At 43.3% G+C, this 25,433-nt stretch overlaps 1 protein-coding gene across 6 annotated transcripts in view; it reads right to left on the minus strand.

The window, feature by feature from the left end:
- LOC138962475 (organic cation transporter protein-like) overlaps nucleotides 1-25,433 on the minus strand; it is a 78,562-nt gene that overhangs the window by 26,320 nt on the left and 26,809 nt on the right. Inside the window, exon 1 of one of the 6 annotated variants that reach the window (XM_070334304.1) lies at nucleotides 23,222-23,622. The exons of 2 other annotated variants lie outside the window; for them this stretch is intronic. In XM_070334304.1, coding sequence (XP_070190405.1) covers nucleotides 23,222-23,367 — 146 coding nt within the window. In that variant the 5' untranslated portion in view covers nucleotides 23,368-23,622. Of the gene's footprint in view, nucleotides 1-8,821; nucleotides 8,980-23,221; nucleotides 23,623-25,433 lie in introns of those variants that run through there. 3 more of the 6 variants (XM_070334311.1, XM_070334308.1, XM_070334312.1) reach the window with 3 other exon arrangements.

A 25,433-nucleotide genomic window follows, 5' to 3' on the forward strand; every position in this document is an offset into this window, starting at 1 on the left:
TTGAAAAACAACAGGATATGTCAGAGTTGTAGATTGCTTTTGTGAAAAACGAGACATGGTCGAGGCCGTGTTTATCGTCCGGGTTAAAGAGTTGAATTGGCATCAGGTTATATTTGTCCATATAATCATACAGCGTTGCAAAGCGTTTGAAGTACATTTTACGAAGGTGTGCTCTATGGTAATTTTGCTGCCACAGTCGCAGTTTCTTTTGAAAACGGAACAATTGAGGCCTTTGGTACGGGCCCTTCTTAGAATGCGTAATAGGGCTGGAGGGAGTTTAGGAAAGAAGCCCCCTTTGATGTATTTCATGGGGTCGTTCTTGTGTGTGCTGTTTAGTCTTGTAAGTAAAAATGCGTTTAGGAAGCTATGGTATTCTGAGATGGAGTAGCCAATATTAATTTCGGTTGAGGAGGAAAGGGCAGCCATCATTTCCTCTAAGGTTAGTATGCGAGGGAATCCATATTAGGTCTAGGGCCGTGCCTTGTAAGATTACTTGATGGCATAAAAATAAAATTTCTTGTTGCATATTCGATCTGTTTTTTGTCCCATTTTCTAGGGCTTCTAGGGAAGATTTGGAATCTGTACAGATTACCACTCCTGCGGGTGAGACTGGCATATCGTTAATACATGAAACTGCCATAAAGATAGCATATAGTTCTGCTGAGAAAATTGAAATGCCTTTATTTAATCATGATTTATAACACTTTTCGATTTTTAATTCTGGGATTACAAAGGCACAGCCCACTCTGCCGTCTGGCAGCTTCGACCCGTCTGTGTATACTTTTAAAAAGTGGCTATATTTCTTGTTTATTGTTTCTTTTGCCAGTGTGGCCAAATACAACAAGTGATCGTTGTTTTTTTAGATTATATTTACTTTTGGAGATGATGTTGGGGGGTTCTAATAACCACGGCGGGTATATTGGGGCCGAGATAAGTTCAATGTCTTTTATCTGCTTGTTTATGTTGTCGAGGAGATTTTCTGCATAATGTTTAATTGGAAGGGCTTTCTCATGGAGTTGAGGGGTATAACGATTGTTGAAGGTTTTCGTTTTATAATCGTTGATTAGATCGTTTATGGTCTGTGTTACACTATTTGGGGATCTTTGCTGTCTGATAAAATATTGGGTTGTCCGCAGTAGACGTTCCTCGTCGAGGGTGAGCCAGCCCACTTCTCTGTAGGTAGCTTTCACAGAGGCCCATCTTGGTACATCTAATGCTATTTTCAAGGCCCTTACTTCGGTTGTTTGCAGTTTTTTGAGGATGGTTTTAGGCGCTGAAAAGAAGGATTCCTGTCCGTAGGCGAGACGCGAGCGGACAAGGGCTCCCACCACCAGCGTCAGACTTTTTTGGCTGTTTGCCCACGGTTTAGTTTTGAGGAACCTGATTACATTTATTGCCTTCAAGGCTTTTTGTATTAAATTATTAATGTGGGGGGTCCATATTAGTCTATCGTGGATGGTTACACCCAGGAATTTTACTGTTGTACTGGGCTTTATGACTTGGTTATTTATTTTGATGGAGCACACCCTCTTAAAGACCTTTCTTCTGGATACTACCAGGAAGACTGTCTTTTCTGGTGAGAGTTCAAACCCATTTTCCACCATATACTGACACAGATTGTTTACTGCATTTTGGTATGATGTCGTATCGACGCCAGCTTTTCCTTGTCTACTAGGTCTTTTGGAGTCTAGCAGTGCGAGGTCGTCCGCGTAAAGCAGGACGGTAGCCCCGCCCACGTTTACTGTGTTTATATCATATAACATGATGGAAAAAAGTGTCGGGGCGACGATTGAGCCCTGTGGCACACCCATGTCTAGGACGTGTTTCTCAGAGATAGCTGAGCCCACTTTAACATTAATGGTTCTGTTCGAAATAAAGGCCTTAACAAAGTGCAGGGTGCGGCCTGTGATGCAAAGACGTTGTAATTTGTCTAGTAATTTAGCGTGCCACACGGTATCAAAAGCTTTCTTTACGTCATAAAAGGTGCCTAGTAGGGTGTCTTTTGGGTGAGCTAATGTTTTTTTTCATACGTTCTACAACGTTAACAAAGTGGTCTTGGCACGAGAGGTTTTTCCTGAATCCCGCCTGGCACGTTGGTATGATATTATTTTTTTTCAGGTAAAAGTCGAGTCTGGCCTTCACCAATCGTTCGTAGACCTTACCTTGGTGAGGGGTAAGGGCTATGGGCCGATAACTGTCGGGTAGGGATTTGGGTTTGTTTGGTTTGGGAATACCAATCACTCGGGCTTCTTTCCAGGCTGTTGGTATTTCTTGTTTTTCCCAGCAGTCGTTATAAAAACGTAATAATATATTCAAAATTGAGGGCGTCAGATAGGTGTCAACGACAAATGAGTTACATGTCCGCTGATGCTCGCATCCGCTGTTTCTCTACTTCGCATCACCCGAAGAGAGAGTGATGCTCGCATCCGCTGTTTCTCTACTTCGCATCACCCGAAGAGAGAGTGATGCGGAACCAATGTCCTGGCACCAGAGAACATTGAAATAAACGAGCGACATTCATCCGTTGATGAACATCGCTTGTCGTATACATTTGGAGCGCTTATATCCGTTTGTTTTTCAGAAGTTCAAATAGAGATCTGTCTCGTTTGATTAAGATTCTCTTTTTAGGGGTAGCCATGATGAAGACAGTCACCATGGTATGAAGGGCGTCGGGTACGCCCACCCAGCAGATAAAACAAATTTTGATAAAACGGCTTGATCTCTTCCAGTACATCGTCGAACAGCATCTTGTCGTAAGCTAAAAGTCTCACTTGTCCTCAGATTTAAAATCAGTTACAATGTTTCTGCGGAGTTGAAGTTGGCTTCCCGAATACGCACTGCCTGTGGCATAAGGCCTGTCCTTAGTCTCTGTGTACGAAACCGAAATTAGTTGGGTGGACCCAGTTAATTTTGACTTCGTGCACCGGGCCCAGCCCTGCTTGCAGTGAACACAACTATAAGTAACAAACAAACAAACAAACAAACAAAATAGATTTACTAGTCTTTTAAGGTGAAGTAAAACTTAATAGGAAACACAATCTCAGGCAGCATTTTTCCAATTTGAGACATCACACACTATTACAAACTGGACTATTTGTATTAACCACACAACTGTACTACTTTTCACGCAGCCAGTTAGGACAAGAAAAACTTAACAAGAAACATTCATCCCTTTTTCCATACCAGAAAGCTAGTTCCACCAACAACACAACTGTTGCAAAGTCCAGTTGCCTGTAAAACAAAGCCGAAGTGTTAGTTAAAGAAAGCACTGTAGAACGTTTTCACGGTTTTTTGGAACGCGATCAGCACACGGAGATGAAGGCAGCACGAAGAACAGTGAACATTAGTTTTTCATTAACTATACTAGCTACATGTGAGATGAAAAAAGTCGGCGACAGACAGGTACAATAACACATGGGTTGAGTGTATACCACCAATCAGTGACTTCCCGCAGCCAAACTTTGGTCACGTGAAGCGATTGGCTTTATTCATTTGCTGGCAGGCTAAACACGTCTTGAGAATTTAGAACAGGCTGTAAAACAGACAATATGGAGCGGGAACACAAAACAGTATTTCCTAAACCACGTGTCGAAGAATGCAAAGCGGCAGCACGCTGTTTCATGTTTGTTTGCTTTTTTCTGGGGAAAACTGTACTCTATATGACGTCAGCATAACACCCTACCTGTGTTGAGGGGTAGCCATGACGAATACGGTTGCCATGGTATGAAGGGCGGCGGGAATTCCCGTCAAGCAGACGATAAAAATATAGTCGTTTTTGGTACGGGCCGAACGGCTTGATCTCTTCCAGTACATCGTCGAACAGCATCTTGTGTGCTATATACTGAAGTCTCACCTGTCTTCAGATTTTAGATTCGTTACGATGTTTCTACAGAGATGAATGTAGTGTCCTGTATGCAGACGATGCATCTAACATGTTGGGAATTATCTCCCTTGTTTGACTATTGCATGCTGGTGGTAAGCCCGGACACATCATGGAAGCATACTGTATCTGAATACATGATTGGAACTCAGAGTTCGGTTGTCCATTACCTCTGTTCTTAGAGAACGTATGGTGTTTGAGTGTGTGCGAGCATGGGCCAAGTCACATACAACAACACTACAATTGGCGACGAGGATAAAGGTATTTATCTTGTGTAATTCTTGTCAGTCGGACTTACGGTGACAAGAAACGTGCGCACCACGTGTGACTGGAAAAAAAAATGGAGAACATTCCATGTATCAGCCTGTTTGACCCAAAAGGTGAACCTTCTCTGGTATCGGCGAGATGGGAGCGATGGGGGAAGAGTTTCAACATCTACCTGGTTGCATTGGGGGATGTTGCGGGTGCAAGAAAGAAGGCACTTTTGCTTCACTGTGGAGGGTCGGAACTGCAGGAGATTTTCGAAACGTTCGAGTTTGCTGGGGATGACGTCACACCGGATAACTGTACGTACGCACAGGCGCTCGAAGCTCTCAATAAGCATTTCGGTGCGCAGCGAAATGACACTTTTGAAAGAAATGTCTTTCGACAGATGGCCCAAAAGGAAGGTGAAGCTACTGCACAGTTCATCACTAGACTTCGCCAACAAGCAAAGCATTGTAACTTTGGACCAACCCTGGGTGAGAATATCAGAGATCAAGTAATCGACAAGTGTGCTGACAAACGTTTGAAGGCCAAACTTCTGGAGAGAATGAACTTAACTTTGCCAGTACTGATGCAGATTTCACAGGCGCATGAAGCTGCAAGTGGTTTTGTCAGACAGATGACGCCTTCAACTTCAACTGATGCAGCAGATTCTCAACTCGTTGGAGCTGTGGGTGGTAGATCGTCTTCGAAATATGTGAAGGAGAGACAGACCCGTGCCTCTGGACACAAAGTGGAGAAGAAAAAGGGTGCTTGTTTCCGATGTGGACAGAACACTCACCATGCCAAGGATCCAACATGTCCTGCCATGGGGAAGACATGTAGACTGTGCCAAAAACTGAACCATTTCGCTGTTGTGTGTAAAAGTGGCAAAAATACTCGAGCGAATGCCTTGAATGTTGTGCATGATGATGATGATGATGATGATGATGATGATGATGATGATAGTGACCATGACTATTCTTTCAAAGTGGGTGACAGAAAACTGGAAATGATACATGTTGTAGTGGGAGGAGTTCAGATCTGTGCAGGCATTGATTCCGGGGCTAGTGCTAACGTTTTAGACAAACAAAAGTGGGAGGCTTTGAAGAAGAAAAAAAATGTCTGTAAAACAGAAGCAAAGAAAGATGAAAAAGTCCTGTATGCCTACGGATCTGAGCGGCCTCTTACAATAATTGGTACATTTGAAGCTGAGGTTTCTCTGTCAGCGTTGCCAGATCAGAACAAGCATGTTGCCAAGTTTGTTGTCTTAGAAGAAAAAGGAATTTCTCTTTTGGGGAGGGAAACTTCAGAAAAACTGGGTGTTCTGAAAGTTGGATTGCCAAAAGAAATACATGCTGTTGGTTCCTGATTCCAAAAACATATAGATATGATATGTTTGGATTAAAAACACGCTCAGAAAGTTAAAACGAAGAGAGGTACAGAAAAGCGTGCTATCCTTCTCAGCGCAAGTACTACCCCGCTCTTCTTGTCAATTTCACTGCCTTTGCCGTGAGCGGTGGCTGACGATGCTACGAGTATACGGTCTTGCTGCGTTGCATTGCGTTCAGTTTCATTCTGTGAGTTCGACAGCTACTTGACTAAATGTTGTATTTTCGCCTTACGCGACTTGTTTATAATTTTATTTGCCAGCTCCTTTATGGCAATGACAAGATCCTGTCTTTTTGATCTTTTGTTAGTTCTTAATGCTTTGGAGTCAGAGAATATAGCTATCTTTTGAGGAGGAGCGTTCTTGAGGTTGAGATGAACAAGCGACATGCAGATGGCAAGGAGCTCAGCTGAGAAGATCGAGTTTCTGTTGCACAGTTTAAATTTCCCAGTCAGGTCATCGCTGGGGATTACAAAAGCTGCGCCAGCCTTCTTGTCATCCAAAACTGACCCGTCTGTGTAAACATGAACATGGCCTTTGTATACAGTATCAATGTGCTCAAGGGCTTGTATCCTGAGTAATAACTGATCATCCTTTGTAGCTGTACAATATTCTGTGTCAAAATTCATTTCTTTCATTGTCCATGAGGGATCACGAGATATGGGGTTTTGGGCCACATCATTTGGGTCGACACTGATTTTGTTAAAGAGTGAAGCATTGAATTGAGCCAGTGAGGTGAAAGTAGTGCCAAAGTGGGCCTTTTTGTTTTGGACATGGTTGTAATGCGGTTGTAGCTCCTCATTTGTTGAGTTTTGCACTGTGTTGGCTCGAACATTGTAATCCGCGCAGCACTTACGCCGCCACAATCATGTCAAGAGGGAGGAATCCTGCTTGGTGGTATACAATGGCCTGCTTTGAATGCCTTGGGTGTCCGAGGGCACGCCGAAGGGCACGACATTCCGCTGACTGTAGCTTATCAAGCCATTTTGGAGCCGACGAGAAGTAGGCCTCCTGTCCATATGATAGTCTTGATCTTATAAGAGCTCTGGTGATGTTTGTTAGAATAACTGGGCACTTTGCCCATGGTTGGGCAGCCAGTATTTTAAGAAGGTTGATGGTCGTATTTGCTTTGCTTAAAAGATACTTTAAATGAGCAGTCCATAGTCCATTTGAGGTGAAAAGTACGCCCAGATATTTCACCTGCTGACTGGGTGAGACAACAGATTTATCTAGTGAGAACTGTATCTTTTCTCGATCTTCCAGTTTGTAAAGACAACGAATACAGTTTTCTCGGCAGAGAGAGTGAAGTCATTCTCCCGCATATAGTTCGCAATGTTATCTATAGCTGTTTGCCACTCTTTAGAGAATTTGTGTTCTGTTTTATAGGTTTTGTTTTGATACTCTTTGCATAGAGCAATATCATCCGCATAAAGCGTCAGTTCGGCTCCATAGTAAATTTTAAGGGGCTTATTGTGCGTCAGGTCTTAATTGCCTATATTGGACATGAATTGGTTTATACGATTCGAGTTTTACGCCCTCACGGCTTTTTGATGTTTGCGTGTTTAGGTGGTATCAGCCATCTGCACTTATGGTAGAATGACCAAGATCTTTAACGTGCCATTGTGGTGACACGGGGGTGGGAGATGGATACCGTCTCTGGGTCTGCACATAAAGTTGACCCGTGTCCGTCCCGGCCCGGATTCGAACCAGCGACCTCTCGATCACAAGTCCAGTGCTCTACCACCTGAGCTACCCGGGCCCCCCCTTCGGCTCCATGTGTTTTAACTGTCGATATGTCATGCAGCATAATGCTAAAAAGCAGTGGTGCTATTACTGAGCCCTGTGGCACTCCCATGTCAACTTTGCGAGTGGATGATTTGGCACCTTTATAATCAGTTTGAAAGGATCTGTTCAGTAGAAAGCTTTTTATGTATTGAAACATATTGCCACTGATGCCTAATTGCTTCAATTTGAACAACAATCGTTGGTGCCATACTGTGTCGAAGGCTTTTTTGATGTAAAAAAAGACAGCAAAGAGAGACTTCTTGCGTGAGAGAGCTTTCTTAATTTTAGAGGACAGTTTTACAATGTGATCCGAGACACCCCTGCCTCGACGGAAACCGGCTTGACACAGAGGTATGACCTTTTTCTTTCCATTTCATCTTCTAGTCTGGATTTTAGTATTCTTTCATAGATTTTGCTCAGATGGGAGGTCAGAGATATAGGGCGCCAGTTGGAAGGGTCAGCTCTTGGTTTTCCAGGCTTTAAAATGAGGATCACAACAGCCTCTTTCCAAGCTGTGGGAATCAGGCCAGACTTCCAGCATGTTGAATACAAATCCAGTAAAAGATTTAATCCTTGGTTTGGTAAATGTTGTATGACCTGATAGTTTATTGGATCAGAACCACAGGCGGATCGGACTTTTTTCACCGATGCTATAGCCGTTTTCAGTTCTTGAATGGATAAGGGAGCATTTATTTTTAAGGCAGGGTTGAGTTTTGGGTCGTTTAAGTCATGTTTACCCTCCCACTTCTTACGGAAGAGTTCCTGCTCACATAACAGTTTATCTGTTTGGCTTGCTGCTACAAAAATATCTGCTTTTTCAGGAAGGTTTTTATTTTTTTTCCTTCGTGCATAAGAGGACGTTCAACCTGCTTGTGTCTGCATTTGAATTTCCTGACAGAGAGACAAAAGCCGCCAGACCCCATCACAAACAAAACTCTACAATCCACAGGTGTTGCCTTGCGAGCTATAATTAGCTCGCAACTTCTAAGGCGAACAACTCTGCAGAGTCTGCTGTGAAGGGCGACGGTAGTCTCCCTGTCACACCCGCCCCCGTTTGAATGAACTTTGTCCCCAAAGTTCCGAACCATGGACCCGCCAAGCTTAGGTCCCTTCCAGGTTCGTGGAATGGGAACAGCACGAAAAATGATTCAGTGGCCATAACGCCATTCCTGAACATATCTGTCGACGACGCCAAATGTAACCGAGTGCCGAAACACCACAATCACCTTTGGAGGCGAAGTCCAATCAAATCAGGATTGAGAAGTTTAGAGCTTATTTCTTAGCCCTATAAAATCTGTTATGCATTCGCCAAGGAATCCATGAACATACAGAGAGAAAAAAGCCGCCAGACCCCATCACAAACAGAACTCTACAATCCACAGGTGTTGCCTTGCGAGCTATAATTAGCTCGCAACTTCTAAGGCGAACAACTCTGCAGAGTCTGCTATGAAGGGCGACGGTAGTCTCCCTGTCACATATATGCCCTCTTACTTTAAATGTAGACGGCTTCATGATGGGCTTACCTGTGTTGCGGCGTGGCCATAATGAAGACGGTGACCATGGTGTGCAGGGCGGCAGGTATTCCGATCAGGCTGATCAGAAAGTACAGACGTTTCTGATACAGCCCGAAAGGCTTGATCTCCATTATGACATCCTCGAACAGCATGTTGAACACTCGCACGTGCACACACTCAAGATGTACCCCAGCCAGAGGCACAATTGTTATACTGCAAACAGTTGTGTTTTGCTTGTTGCTGTTGGTGTTGCTTATTCTACAGCATCTAACTTGATTTAAAGTCTTTGGTGTTTCGCTCCTCCTGCCAAAATTGAAACAAAAAGTAACGGAATTGTTTTTCGAAGGCAATGAGTGGAGGGGAAAAAAACATCAATTATGTCTAAAAATGAGCTACATGCACCAAAAATGCGCTCCTGGTTCTGTCGTAAATGTTGATAAAGGGCACAGAGCGACGAAATCCTTACGCGTATTAGCTCTAAGTGTGGAAAACAAATTGTTAACGTGATCGGGTACGTTCTCACTCAAAGATGCATTCCTTCCCGTGCAAACTATCATACGCACCAACACAGATGTGAATAGGCTTCAACATGGGATAACCCTTTTAGCATCTATCAACCGAGGCACATACCAAAAATCTTCAATCCTGTGTGGAGCGGATTGTGTGTGTGTGCGTGTGTGTGTGTGTGGCAACGGTGTGTGTGTGTGTGTGTGTGTGGCGATGTGTGTGTGTGTGTGTGTGTGGCGATGTGTGTGTGTGTGTGTGTGTGTGTGGCGATGTGTGTGTGTGTGTGTGGTGTGTGTGTGTGTGTGTGTGGCGATGTGTGTGTGTGTGTGGCGATGTGTGTGTGTGTGGGTGGCGATGTATGTGTGTGTGTGTGTGTGGCGATGTGTGTGTGTGTGGCGATGTGTGTGTGTGTGTGGGTGTGTGGGTGGCGATGTATGTGTGTGTGTGTGTGGCGATGTGTGTGTGTGGGTGGCGATGTATGTGTGTGTGTGTGTGTGGCGATGTGTGTGTGTGTGTGGCGATGTGTGTGTGTGGCGATGTGTGTGTGTGGCGATGTGTGTGTGTGTTGAAATAAAGAAATTGATCAAGAAACACATTTCCACTCTGCACAGAAAGCAGCTATGCTGTTGATTTTTGGTATAAGTCCAAGTGAGAGGATGCTCTTATGCCGTGTACAATGCTGGGCACATCTGTGGCGCTTTGAGCGATCCCAAACACGAGAAGGACGGTGTCCACTGCAGTTCAACAGTTGAAAAACTTGAACGATAAAACTGCTCACTATCTCAGGTCAAAGACCAAATAGCCTGGACCGCCAACTCGTCACGTGACCCTTCGAGGTTACGACTCTCGACTTTCAGGGGTGCGTCACGTCCGGTTTGAAAGGCCAGCGATTCGAAGACAGTGAAAAGAAAGCACGCTCCAGTTATTTGTGACAACGGGAGGTGACAATGAACTGGATTTTCCAAAACTCCAAACTAAACTTAACAAAACTCATCGAAAAACATGTTCCATATGTGTATGCACTTTTGCTGAGTTTATTTTAGCATTTTCAGAACTTACCTCAGCAACTTCGTCCGATGCGAGAGGCGCTACCTCGTAATAGAGAGAAAGAGCGGAGAGAGAGAGCGAGTTGGCGGTCCAGGATAAATGGTCTATGCTCAGGTCAAGGCAGGTTTTTACTTGGGATAAAACCACCCCTCCTTGCATTCATACAAACAATTAACTGTCAATAGTGTGAATTTTTCCATTAATTAAATTCTTAGAAAGACACTATAGTGGCTTTTAAGAAATTCACCCCCCCCCTCCAAATAAAATAAAATCCAGCCTTGCACAGGACGGTATTAGGCTGTTGCTTGTTGGTATGTGTTCAAGTATGGCCTAATCCCAAGTAAAAACCTGACCGGATCTGATACGGTGAGCAGAACGGTTTTCACGGGAAGGAATGTGCCTTCAACGTTATTTTCATATCTCTAGAATGATCAATTAAACTCACTTTTCTTCCCACTTCAATGTTTACTCTCTACATATATTGGTTCATGATACGTGTTGTACACAGGCTGAAATCATTTGCATTGACGTCATCATGCAAAAGTATTTTAGTGTGCTGTGATCACGTCTTTACCGATGATACATTTGTGGTAGTTACAGATGACCTACACAAAAATTGCTATTTAAGTTTAAGTTAATTTTGTTTTCAAGCATTGTATTACATCTAGTTGAATACAATCGTGCAGGTAGTTTTTTTTCATAAAATGTAATCGAAAATAAGACGTTAAGGTGATTTATGTAACAAAAATCGCTTTTATCGAACTGGGGTAGGCTTTCCCATAAAACACAAACACACACAAATGCTACAGAATTTGTTTGCAGGAAAAAATCGTAGACCAGTAAAGAAATCCAACTTACAAAAAAACAAACGCACAGTGCGCAACTTTTCTCAGCAAAGTGAAAACTGGAGCAGAAAACCGCAGTTTCTGTTTTCGTCCAAATAGGTCAGACACACACAGAGAATCGTACACACTTTTGGTGATCTCAAACAGTGAAAAATATATTACCCTGTTGTGAGCCCGTGGACAGACGTTAAGACACACACATACACACGTGCACTGACAAACGATCGGTCAGGGATGCCAGTATGTCACCAAGGTTTCATGTCACACATAACGAAGACACGCCGACCCTGCTTAGTCCAGGTCACGCATTACATTTAATACGGGACGCAAGACTCTCTTCACTGTTTTATGTCCAGTTATTTCCTATCTGCCATTGTGTCGTACTCAAGCATGAGAGCGCGCTTGCCCGGGTTTTCTACTTTCTCGCCGTTTGTTTTGCTTGTTCCTTCATATACGACCTGCAGTTACGAGGGAGCTTGGAGGAAAGGTAGCAGCAAAATTGTAGATTCGTTGACTGATTCGAGTGGCGTTCGTTATTGCAGTGTCTAACCCTATAGACACGCTTGACAATTCTTCCGAGACTTTGACGAACGTCGCGTTCAGCGGCCATGGCCAGCAACACGAATACAACGTTACTTGTAGGACACATTTTTTTTAACATTTATTTTGAAAGAAAAGGGAATTATAAAACACAAGCTAAATGCTGCCAGAAAACGCATAGATCCACGTGTGTTGAGCGCATGTGTGTGTGTGTGTGTATTGGGGGGGGGCGAGAGTGCGTGCGCACATCTGTGTGTGTGAGTATGTGTGTGTGTGTGTGTGTGTGTGTGTGTGTGTGTCTGTCTGTCTGTGTGTCTGTGTATGTATGTATGGTATGTATGTATGTGTGTATGTATGTATGTATGTATGTATGTATGTATGTATGTATGTATGTATGTATGTATGTATGTATGTATGTACTAGATGATTACCCGCTTCGCCGGGTACCGGCTTCGCCGGGATACCCGGCTTTGCCGGGAAGAAGTAGAGCCGAATACCCGGCTTTGCCGGGTTCCCGGCTTCGCCGGGAAGAAGTAGAGGAATACCCGGCTTTGCTGGGATGAAAGCGTTGTGGACAGTGACCTTCTAAAAATAGTAACGGGAATATCCGGCTTCGCCGGGATGAACACGTTGTGGACAGTGACCTTCTAAAATAGTAACGGGAATATGGATTGACGCCACACGAAGGAAGGGAGATAAACGCGCAAAACACTGGAGAAGATAAGGAAGAGTTAGTGGGAATGGATGTAGTGGATCCACAGAAAAACCAAAATCGGTTCAGCACTGCGCGCTGCGAGCACGTGTTGAAAATTCTCCTCGACCAGGTTGTGTCCGGGGACTACCTGAATATGCCCACCAAATTTGAAGCAGATCCATCGAGAACTTTGGTTGTGCATCGCGAACACACAGACACACACACAGACACACACACACACAGACAGACAGACAGACAGACAGACAGACAGACAGACAGACACAAGTCGTATATATATATATATAGATAGATGTATGCATTTTTTAAGTAATTATGTATGTATGTATTTTTTAAGTAATTTAAAGCTCAATGACAAGATCATCAGCTTTATCGTCAGAGGCAGACTACAACTGCTGCAATGCAACAGCTGGCCTTGTACTACCCAAATCAGTACTTCAAACAGTGTGCCCTATGCAACCACCCGTCCGAAACAGTGTCACATGTACTGAACGGTTGCACCAAATACCAACACCAAGCCAGACACAACAGAATTGTTGACCTGATTTTCCATCACATACCCAAACAGCATGACATTTTAGTGATAAAAGACAGTGTAGTAACACCAGACATGTTTGACTTAAACGCACCGTCCTTCACGTGCAATGCAAACAGACCTGATATTGTCACCATTGACAAAGCGAGCCGTGAAGTCTTCATTGTAGAAGTGAGCGTGCCGTTTGACAGTTTCATTGGTGTTTGCTACGCCAGTAAACATGACAAGTACATGCCACTCTGTGTCCAGACAAATGAACTTGGCTTTTTCTGCATGGGTGATCGTGATCATCATTGGTAACGTAAATACTGTTCATAACCGTGTTTTTACGGAATTTAAGCTGATTGGAATTCCACGTTATTCATCCAAATGGCTAGCACGGTTTCTGAGTGTCAGCGCAACACTAGGATCTTAACAAACATGGCCAAAAAAATGCAAAGACCTGCAGTTGTTGTCATTGATAGACTCACCGTACATTTCCAGACAATTCATATCGAGATAATGTAATGTTTCTTAACCCTAGTAGCCTGATTTAATTCACCCTGTATGTTTGCATATATTCACAAATTATTTATACATTTAGGCGTGTACGTATGTATGCAGGCATTATATGTTTGAGAATGTATTTGTTTATGTGTGTGTGTGTGTGTGTGTGTGTGTGTGTGTGTGTGTGTGTGTGTGTGTGTGTGTTTTGTTGCTTTATGTGTATAAAACTACGTATGTAAAAATAGACACTTACTTGAAGTGTAGCGGCCACAGTCTGTCAATGAGAGCATGGCTAACTATGCATGGCATACGAGGTGTAAATTTGTGTCCATTTTCAGGAGATAGATATTGTGTTTCTGTATACTATTTATTACTGTATCCTGAATAAACGTTGCTGATATGTATGTGTTTGTGTGTATGTGTGTGGGTATCTGTATATATATATATATATATATAGATATTTATGTGTGTGTGTGTGTGTGTCAGCGTTCGTGCGCACGATTTTCATCATCATACATAATCATCGAGCAATTAATACCTAAAAGTTGCTGCGTGCATAGTGACGGCCACTGTTGACTCTGACCATGGCGCCTGATTGGCAAGAAACAACCTGTCACCATGATATAGTGCAAGGAAACCGACTTTCACGGGCTCGAGCGGCAGCATGCACTATACTGATAATAATAATAATGAGAGCTTATATAGCACGAACCACAGTAAACTATGCTCTCCGCGCTTTATATATTAACTATGAAAAAAAAACATACTATTAAAACATCAAATACATATACATCCTAACAAAAATAACGTAACGATAAGGTTACAGCAATACATTCTCCCCTTATGGACAATACCATGCAATAGATGCACAACTCACAATAAATCATGTACAAAGAACCTTGAAAATTATCAACTAAAAAACAATGTCTCTATACTGCATACAGAGTGCAAGGTAACAACCTTTCACCACATAGGGAGCAAGGAAACAACTTTTCACCACTCGGAAGGACACACAGCCCCTTCCCCTGGTTCACTCCCTTTGAAGTTCAGCGCACTATTCGAAGCCCCAGTTCATTTATTGCCTTACATAATCTATTGGCCTTCGACAACACTGGCAAGTTATTGTTCTGCTTTGTGTACGACATTGTATGGTCTGATGCAAATGGGCACGAAACACCGCGCCTAATTCAAACACGACTTATTTGCACGACAAACACTAGCACTTTACCAAAGCGGAGTAAGTATACCGAGTAGGTATATACACAGAGTCTAGAGTTCAGGGTTTCAATTCCCCTTGTCAGACGAAGCCTCCTAATTATGCAGGATTTTTTGAAATTTGAACACTAGAACTCCCCGTCGAGAACAAACCCAAGACTTATTGACATATGTAAGGCTGTCGGTGAAACGAAGGTTCCACCATTGTAGCATGATACGGGCACGGTTGGCCTAGTGGTAAGGCGTCCGCCCCGTGATCGGCAGGTCGTGGGTTCGAACCCCGGCCGGGTCATACCTAAGACTTTAAATTTGGCAATCTAGTGGCTGCTCCGCCTGGCGTCTGGCATTATGGGGTTAGTGCTAGGACTGGTTGGTCCGGTGTCAGAATAATGTGACTGGGTGAGACATGAAGCCTGCGCTGCGACTTCTGTCTTGTGTGTGGCGCACGTTATATGTCAAAGCAGCACCGCCCTGATATGGCTCTTCGTGGTCGGCTGGGCGTTAAGCAAGCAAACAAACAAAACATTGTTGCATGATAGTTTGTATCAGCCTCAAGGAGTGAGCGCACTTCTCGGTGGAAAATTACTCACGGTGAAAATTTTCCGTTAGCCCTCATGCCCCCTTTTTTCCCTCCATACGTATCACCCCGACCACCCCCGTCTCACCGCTCGCCACTCACCCCCGGCCGTACCTTTTCTACAAGCTAAAGTGCAAAACCAGTTTCACAGGTAAAAAAGAGAACAGTGTGTGTGTGTGTGTGTGTGTGTGTGTGTGTGTGTGTGTATGTGTGAGTGTGTGTGGTGTGTGTGTGTGTGTGTGTGAGAGAGTAATATCTATATATATATACGACTAGTGTCTGTGTGTCTGTGTGTCTGTGTGTCTGTGTATCTGTCTGTGTATCTGTCTGTGCGCGATGCACGGCCAAAGTTCTCGATGGATCTGCTTCAAATTTGGTGGGCATATTCAGGTTGACCCGGTACAGGACACAACCTGGTCGATATTTCAACACGTGCTCTCAGCGCGCAGCGCTGAACCGATTTTGGTTCCACCTCAGCTATTTTGGTTCCACCTCAGCTACCCGGGCCCCCATACCGACACACCAAAGCCAAAGTTCTCGGTGGATCTTTTTCAAATTTGGACACCGTATTCAGCTACACCCCGGACACAATATCATCGATGAGATATTTCAACACGTGGTCTCAGCGCGCAGCGCTGAAATGATTTTAGTTTTTGTGTTCATTTCACCATTATAAGTAACTCTTCCTTATCTTCTCATCTTCTCCAGGTTTTCAGCGTTTACCTCCCTTCCTTCGTTTGGTGCACTTTTGTGTGACAAGGAGCGTCTTCGGATATTCCCGGCGTTCTGTTACTGTTACTATTTTTAGAAGGTCAACGCAGTGTACAGAACGTAAATTGGACCCGTAAATTATCCTCACTGTAAAAGTGCAAAGGTCGAATCAATTTATAGCCACGCGAAAAATACACTGTCATCTATCTCTCTATAGATACGGCTTCTCTGTGTTTTTGTGTGTGTGTGTGTGAGTGTGTGTGTCTCTATGTAAGCAACACCTGTGCATTGTTCAGTTCTGTTTGTGATGTGGTCTGGCGGCTTTTGTGTAATTTTATGTACTAGCCTTCCTTTGAGAAGCCATAACTTGCTCAGTCCTGTTTGAGTGGAGTTCGCCTCCAAAGGTGATTAACACGGTTACATTCGTCGACAAGGATGGGACTCGATATGGTCAGGAATGGCATTATGGCCACTGAATCATTTTCGTGCTGTTCCCATTCCACGAATCTGGGAGGGACCTAAGCTTGGCGGGTCCATTGTTCGGACCCGGCGAAGCCGGCGCACGGCTCTAAGTACTTCTTCCCGGCGAAGCCGGCTACCCGGCGAAGCGGGTATTCATTCTAGTATTCAATATATGCACAAGTTAATGAAATACTACTAGTTGACATCACTGTTCATTGGCTCTATCGACGCCCGTTTTTAACCGCTTGCTTCCCTTTCTATAATAAACCGTCCATAGATCGTCGTTCTCCCGAACAAAATTCTTTGTATGTCGTCGAGAATAGAGGACTTTGGGTAGGGAAATCCTTTCATGCAAAGACGTCAGCGCCTTTCGGCGATTGGTCAATGCATTTCGTAGCCATAATGTCGGTCACGCTTGAAATTATTGCTACTTGATTTTGCTATCCAAACTTAAACGAAGTGAACGGGAGCATAGGGTCAGTTTTTAACTTAACTTGCCTCGAACAGTGAGATAAAGAGAACAGTACACACATTCCAACGGAGAGACTCGGAAACTCGAGTCGAGTCAATACTTGATCGCCCACGCTTGAGAAGTTAAGTAGAGTATGTGAAATCAAAATCTCCCACGCTTACAGTGCGACAGAAAAGCTCAGTTGATAAAGTGCCCGATCACTTTCCCTAACATTCGTGGTCCCGGGTTCGATTCTCTTCCACGGCGATATGTTTTTTTTTCTGAACTCGTAATTCTTGTATTATTTCATTTTCTTCATTTCAAACGTTTTGGATGATGTTATGAATAGAAATAATCAAAACGTTGCATATTTATTCATTACTTCCAGCGGGAAAATTTTCCCAGAATTACCCATTCTATTTTTTTTTTTTTTTTTTAGTAACATCGGCTTTGGTGAAATTTAATGCCATATAGGCAACAACGCGACTACATGTAATGATGAGAACAAGAAAACGTACAAAATAAAAATACGAACGGGGAAACTGACGAGTCAACAAATGCTCGATCCGAGAATCCGGGCACGTGGAAGTTATGTTGGCAGTTCAAGTTTTAGTTTTCACGCTTTATTTCGTGTGCCTAGATGGGTGGTAAGACGTTTGCCTCGAGAGCCGGCGGTCTCGAGTTCGAGTACCTTAGTTGGCAAGGCTGTTGTAAAACATTTTTTCTCAATTTTTCAACTTTTGTTCTTCTTTTCTGAACTCTATATTCTTGTATTTTATTTATTTTTTTATTTATTCCAAAGGTTTTGAGTCGTGTATTGAAAATCGAATATAGTGCGTCAGTGCCCTTGAACAGCTTTCCCAGAATCCCGTATTCTATTTTTAGTTCGGGGTATCCCCAAGAAAAGGACAAAGGGCATATGTATCACCGCGTGTCGACTGCTGGTAATGGTAGTAGAGTACTTCTAGTATGATAGACTTCTGATATATGCTATAGAACCGAGGTTGATTTTGCACGCAGTGAAACCAGGAAACGTCTTCAAAGATGTATACGTTATCGGGGAGCTTCAAAGAATGGGGAATAATAATAATTATTATAATGGACACTTATTAATCGCCCCTTTTCGCCAGAGCTCACGGCGATGTACAATAGCAACAGCGTGCGCGCACACACACACACACACACACACACACACACACACACACACACACAACACACACACACACACACACACATACACTAAATACAGTTTGTGGCTAAAAACTCTCACATAAACATATAGATATATACATATGACACAGAGTCTCATAGCACTGACTTACAAGGCTATATAAATACACATTCAAACAAAGAGCTTCAGATCACTTACACACACAAACAACAACTGTTTATTCGAGAAGAAAGAATGGCTAAAGGTGATGTTGGAAGAGATGTTTTGAGGGCAGATTTGAAAGAAGTAGGGGAATCTGAACGACGGATAGCTTGTGGAATGTTGTTCCAGATTGGAGGGGCAGAAACAGAGAACGAACGTTCACCCTATGCTTTTGGGTTGGTTTGTACATTTTAAGGAGTTCGGAGAGGTATGTGACAGGGCCGGACCCAGGGGGGGGTTCCAGGGGTTCCGGAACCCCACCCCTGGAAAAAGCATGTACCTTGCTTTGAGTGGTTTTTTTTTTACTAGTTTTAGCACCAAAACAATGCTGCTCTTAACCCTCAAAACAAGGCCCAGAATGCACCAGATTGCACAGATTTTAACCGTTTTTCAAAAATTTTCCGGGGGAGCATGCCCCCGGACCCCCTAGTTCGCGCGCCTGCTTTGCAGGCGCGCGCTTGTGGCTTCGCCACTTCGCTGATTTGCCCTCCCAAAAAAGGAGGAACCCCCCCCCCCCCCTTACAACTCATTTGGTCCGGCCCTGATGTGGGACCGGTAGAAGACACGGCACCAAAGCAGAGGCAACAGACCTTGTAATGGATACGTGCGTCTACCGGAAGCCAATGCAAATGTCTGAGGTGGGGAGTGATGTAGTCTCTCTCGCTAACCTTCAAGACAAGACGAGCAGCATTGTTCTGGACTTTCTGGAGTTTATTCAAGGTACTGCGGGCAGCCTACAAGCAGTGAATTGCAATAGTCAAGACGTGTCAGCACAAAGGCAGAAATAAGAGTCTGAGTTGCCTGAGTGGTCATGAAGTGTCGAAAAAGCTGATGCGTCTGAGTTCAAAGTTTACAATGCGAATCACGTTAACGATGTGAGGGGACATAGTCAAATGTTCATCAATTGTGACACTTATGTGTTTTACACACTTAGAAAACTTTATTGTGCAGTTATTAACCACAAAAGAATCAGGAATGGTGGACATCCTCCGAGAACATACTAGCATAGCTTCTGTTTTGTCGGCATTTAGCTGTAACTTGTTGCTTACCATCCAGCTCTTTGCATCCTGAATATTTGTAATAAACTTTAAACCGGCAAATGCTGATATAATTATTCTTTATCTGAAGAAGAAAAACATTATGACTTTATAACTTGACAGAAATAACAAAAATAATTTGACATTGTGTTGGACACAGAGAACCCTCTACTTCCGAACATCGTCCATTGATCCACAACAGGATCTGCGCAGCAAGATAAGCCTTGAGCTTCGGCGACAGAAATAACGCTTTCGACCCTACTAACTTAATCTGAGTCTGTAAGTCGTCTTTATGTTTGACTTTTCCAGCCGAAGCCACTGTTGTTTCATTGTTTATTTTTTTTATCGAATTAAAAAAAAAAGACTTAAACTAATCCTAGAGAAAGAATGTAGAGTGTCAGCCAATTGTTAATGCATGCAGGCACGCAAACTGTCAAAAAAGAATTTAAATTGGTCTCATAAATTAACCCCCGGGTTGCGAAATAATCCAAGGTTGGGCAATGTTTTGTTAGTTGTAGACCTGTAGACTTTTACACATTGACGATTTACACAAGCTGCTCGAAAAATGAGATATTGGCATACAACTTACAGGGCAAAAAGTATTATACAGTGAAATGCAAAAAACATGATTTACATTGCGTTGAAATTGGACAAAAGAGAATAAACATATGTTGTTGAGGTGATTTTGTTTAAACAATAAGCAAGCCTCAACCTTTGCTCTGGACCTCACACTTTCTATCACTTTAAGATACCATCATCGTGTTTCAGTGCACACTTGAATTCAAAACCGATGCATAATTGCAGTGTGTGTGTGTGTGTGTGTGTGTGTGTGTGTGTGTGTGTGTGTGTGCGTGTGTGAGTATGTGTGTGTGAGTGTGCGTGTCTGTCTGTGTGTGCGTGTCTGTGTACGTGTGTACGTGTGTGTGTTTGGGTTTGTGAGTGTTTGTGTGTGTGTGTGTGTGTGTGTGCGTGCGTGCGTGTGTGGGTGTGTGTGAGTGTGTGTGTGTGTGTGTGTGTGTGTGTGTGTGTGTGTGTGTGTGTGTGAGTGTGTGTGTGTGTGTGAGAAAGACAGAATGCACTGTTTTTATTGTTGTTATTATACTTGTCTTATTTCCTCGATTGTACTGTGCCTTTTGAGCAGGGTCTTCCTGAATTGGTGCGCTTTAAAAACATGTGCATCATTCTTATTATCAGTAGTAGTAGTAGTTTCTTTATTTGGTGTTTAACGTCGTTTTCAACCACGAAGGTTATATCGGGACGGGGAAAGGGGGGAGATGGGATAGAGCCACTTGTCAATTAACCATATCCACATATCGAGACTCTGGGAGTTACTTCCCTTGTTTTAGGAAGCAAACACACACAAATGCTGCTAACAAGCGCTGTGCTTGGGGACAATGTAAAACGGATGATAGGTATCCTGAACGCTGTGTTGGCGTGAAATTCATCCCATTTGTGAAACCGGGAAAGCATCTTTATCCTACATACGTGAGAGAGACACCCGTGAGATAATAATCGTTCAAATCACACGTGTGTATATCATGTAAATGAGGTCATGTCAAGCAAGTCTGGCAGGGACCTGTTTTTCCACTGCTTGTGATGCCAAAGTCACCGAGACAAACGTCATTATAGAAACAAAAATTGCGCTCGCTAATTACCCTCGATGAATCTTTAGAACTAACACGTCACGCCAGACTTTGAGAGTGACGTTTCTTTGCTTTGACGTAATAGATTGCACGAGGCTTTAGAAGAGATCGAGGTTCCAAAACAAGCGTCTTCAATTTAGCTTCCTCGACTGCGAGACATTTTCAGAAATATACACGTAAATACAGTATGTAGGATAAACAGAATACTACATGGCTTGCTGTGTCGTACCAGATTTACACTCGTTGCTTTTTCAAATAGTGAACAGCTCGCTTTCGCTCGCAGTTCAATATTTAAAAAAACAACTCGTGTAAATCTGGTACGACACAGCAAGCCATGTAGTATTCTCTATGTACCATCTAGATCGCTGCCTTCGCTGGATAAAAGCCTCCAATCGCCAAGCTTACCAGTTGAACGTCAACACAATCAAGTCGTACACGTACATTTGCAGCAAGGTCAGATCTCGCACGACTTTGATTCAAGGCCTATTGCTAATTTTTTGATGGTTTGGTCTCAGTGTCACAAAAATATGACGATCTAATCAATCACTGATTTAAAAAATAAGTATGTTGCCCTATATCCATTGACATTCTTAGTGAAATAGATCTATTTGAAATAGTATTTCACTGCCCCGACCGGCGAACTTGTTGCCGGCTGTATTGAGCTTGTGTGTTCGTGTAGGCTTACTGAAAAAGTCAAAATCACAGTCGTCTCCGAAACAAGCAATAATCAGAGTTGGGGGGAAAACATTTCGTTTGTTCAGTTTTGTTTTGTTCTTGATACTTTGTTTATCTCTCACACACACACACACACACACACACACACACACACACACACACACACACACACACACACACACACACACACACACACACACACACACATACATACATACATACACAAACACACGCGCGCACGCACGCACATTGCACGTACGCGCACATACACACACCTACAGAGATATGCCTAACATACACGCACGCTTGCAAACACACACATAATACGCAAACGCAGTTTAATTTCCTCAATACAAGGCGAAAGGCACACACACACCACACACAAATAAACACACACACGCAGTCCCACACACACACACACACACAACCCTCACACACAAAAATAAACCCACACACGCAGTCAACCCCCCCCCCCACACACACACAACCCTCACACACACAAATAAACACACACACGCAGTCCACCCCCCCCCCACACACACAACCCTCTCTGACACACACAACCGCCCAACCCCAGCGTCCAACTCAACTTTCACCAACAACCATACCCTACTCTCACTATCGCTCTCTCTCTCTCTCTCTCTCTCTCTCACACACACACACACACACACAAGCTCACGCAAGCACAGCCACACACACACACAGCACGCGCATACACACACACTGACACACATCACACACAGCACGCGCATATACACACACACTGACACACATCACACACACACACCCACACACACCTTTCGCAGTTCGCTCACAGTTCTTCTCTTTTCCATCGTCGCCATCTTCGAAGCTTGCTTCGCTTTTCAGGGGAGATAACTCGTTTATCACATTCGCTGCTGACTTGTGGGTCAAGGCTAATACAGGGGCTTGCAACGTAGTACAATATATTACCTTACTGGCAGAATGCAAGTTTCCAGTACAAAGGACTTAACATTTCTTACATACTGCTTGACTAAAATCTTTACACAAATTGACTATATTCTATACAAGAAACACTCAACAAGGGTAAAAGGAGAAACAGAATCCGTTAGTCGCCTCTTACGACATGCTGGGGAGCATCGGGTAAATTCTTTCTCGTCCCAACCAATATGGGACTCCCCCTAACCCGCGGGGGGTAGTAGTAGTATAGTAGCCTAGTAGTGGTAGTAGTAGCAAGCTCTGAGTCTCGTGAAGACCAACCCGCATCGAGCGATATAAACTTTCTGGCAATCTCGAAATGCACTGCGAGCCGCTGAGTTGTGGAAAACAGATAAAAATAACATTCAAGAACACTGTCCCAAAAAAGATCAACTCTCCCTGTCAACAGTCCGCCATGTATTATGTGTCCATTTATGATGAAAACAAGTTTGCAGAATGAATCGAAATAAAACCTCAAAATTATCGTTTTTCATAGAGAGTTTCCCTCAGTTTCATCATACGGCCACAGTAATCACCGTGTGCAAAGTCTGGTACCTTGCAACAACATTGTTGAATTTTGGACAGTATTATTGAACATTACCCCCAGGATGTGTCGAGACAGTGTCGATGAACTTACCGGTGTTCCGGGGTGGCCATGATGAAGACAGTCAGCATGACGTGGGCACCATGGGGAATGCCAACGGAACACACTAAAAAAAACACAACCTTCTGGTAGCGACCAAACGGCTTGATTTGCTCAATGTGGTCGTCGAAAGAAGCCATTGGTAAAGATAGAGTTGGTCAAATCCAATAAAACAACACAGCCTTCAAACGATTTTACGTTCGAGAGAAAGCGTTGAAATAGCCTTTGCACGCAAAAGTAAGTGGTCACTTTTCGCCTCTGGTCACTCGGCTGAAAACATTTGAAGACGATTTTTGTGTTTACACCAGAAACACTATTACCATGACTTAGCTAGACTGTTATCGGGAGGTACAGTTATATGCCTCTGAATACGATGAACACAAAGAATCATCTGTTGACTCTGTGGCCAGTGGTTGCGAAACAAAGACACAGAACCCAAAGAGTGCTGGGGTTTTAAAAGAAACTGACGATTGTTTTACCTGAGTCAACTAGTTTCAAAATAAACCTTTGGAAAATTTGAGGACAACAACGCTTTAGCTGACAGGCAGAAGAGCATGAATCCGGGATATCCAGTTCGTCGAGAGATGTCACAGATGGCGCGGAGAGGGAGGAGTCGTGTAGCCTGTGGCAGGCCCTCGTCTCATCGAAAATAGATCATAAACTCAAGCTCTAAAGTTAAACAACCCTTTTATATAGCGGTATATTAAGCATATCCAGTCGGCTGTTTTCATAGTCTGTATATTCTTCTCGTTTCCGTGAGTCGACATCCACTGTCTTCCGAGGGTCACTTTAAAAATACAAAAACATGTTTTGGTCATTACTGTTGGTCACCTGCTAAACAATTTAGATACGGCATGATATGATAACATTAATGGATAGAGGTGGCAGATGGTTGGATCTGTATTTTCAATGTATATACTGTATATACAGAACGATTTGCCTGTATATATCTGCTGCTGGTATCAACATAAACATCGTTGTCGACAGGATTCTTACTACGGAATTTTACAAACTTTAGAAATCAGACAGAAGTTTGGTCACAAAGTGACCTCAGTGTGTGAGGAGACATATCTTGCAACTGAAATCTAATTCTTAGAGGCCGTTGAAGGCGTTTTAAAGTCATGACTCCATGTAGGGGTGGAGTCAAGTTCCGCGTGACGTCATCATGACTTTCTAGGAAGGCTACTCTGCCAAGGACTTCTGAATGGTGGACGATAACGTGAAGAATGATCATTCAAGAATCGTTCCAGTCTATATCTAGACCAACAGCTTCGTCGTGGAAGAGTAAGCAGGCTGGAATCTATAGATGTGAACGTTATCTAGCACAGCTAGCTGGTATATGCCACAGAAGACCTACAGGTGACAACCAGTTCCAGTCACACACCCATGGCTGTCAAGGTTTCAAGGTTTCAAGGTTTGATTCGGCTTTAGGCCCATAGGGCTTTTAAACTAATGTAACCGAGTGCTAATTTACTTTACCCTTTCTCACCGAGCACAAACACTCAAAGCAACTGACACAAGTTATATTACCAGGTTCTTTTATTCCATAAGATGAAAAGGGGAATGTGTGGGATAACGGGGGTTTACTTTCAAATACAAAACCCTCTAAAGCTACACTTTAAAAACACACTAAATCCTTCCTCCAAACTACACTCTAAAACTCTACTCTAAATCCTCACTCTCCACTTTAACCCAAAAAAACACAATGAAACTCTAATCTAAAACAAACGAAATCTAAAAAAACAACCCAAAAACAATTCTTAAAAAAAAACAAATCTACAAAAACTCACTGAGCCCCTCTAACAAAACCTAGTCTACAGAACCCAGTCCACAAAAACCAGTCTACGAAAACTAATCTACGAGAACCAGTCTACGAAAACCAGTCTACGAGAACTAATCTACGAGAACCAGTCTACAAAAACCAGTCTACGAGAACCAGTCTACAAAAACCAGTCTACGAGAACCTAGCTAGAAAACCCATCTACAAAAACCTAGCTAAAATAACCCACTAAAAAACCCGTCTACGAAAACCCCATCTAAAAAGACCCCGTCGCACACTCCGCCATCCTGCAAACCACAGAATGCACGCCGTAAGCATACGTAAACAACTCAACAATTTCAACTACCACAAACTAACTCTTTGAACAACAAAACACATCATTCCTATCAAATAACATACCTACAATACCGTTCTCTCAAACGGTTT

This window comes from Littorina saxatilis, linkage group LG3, assembly GCF_037325665.1.
Source record: "Littorina saxatilis isolate snail1 linkage group LG3, US_GU_Lsax_2.0, whole genome shotgun sequence".
In the NCBI taxonomy this organism is placed as follows: domain Eukaryota; kingdom Metazoa; phylum Mollusca; class Gastropoda; order Littorinimorpha; family Littorinidae; genus Littorina; species Littorina saxatilis.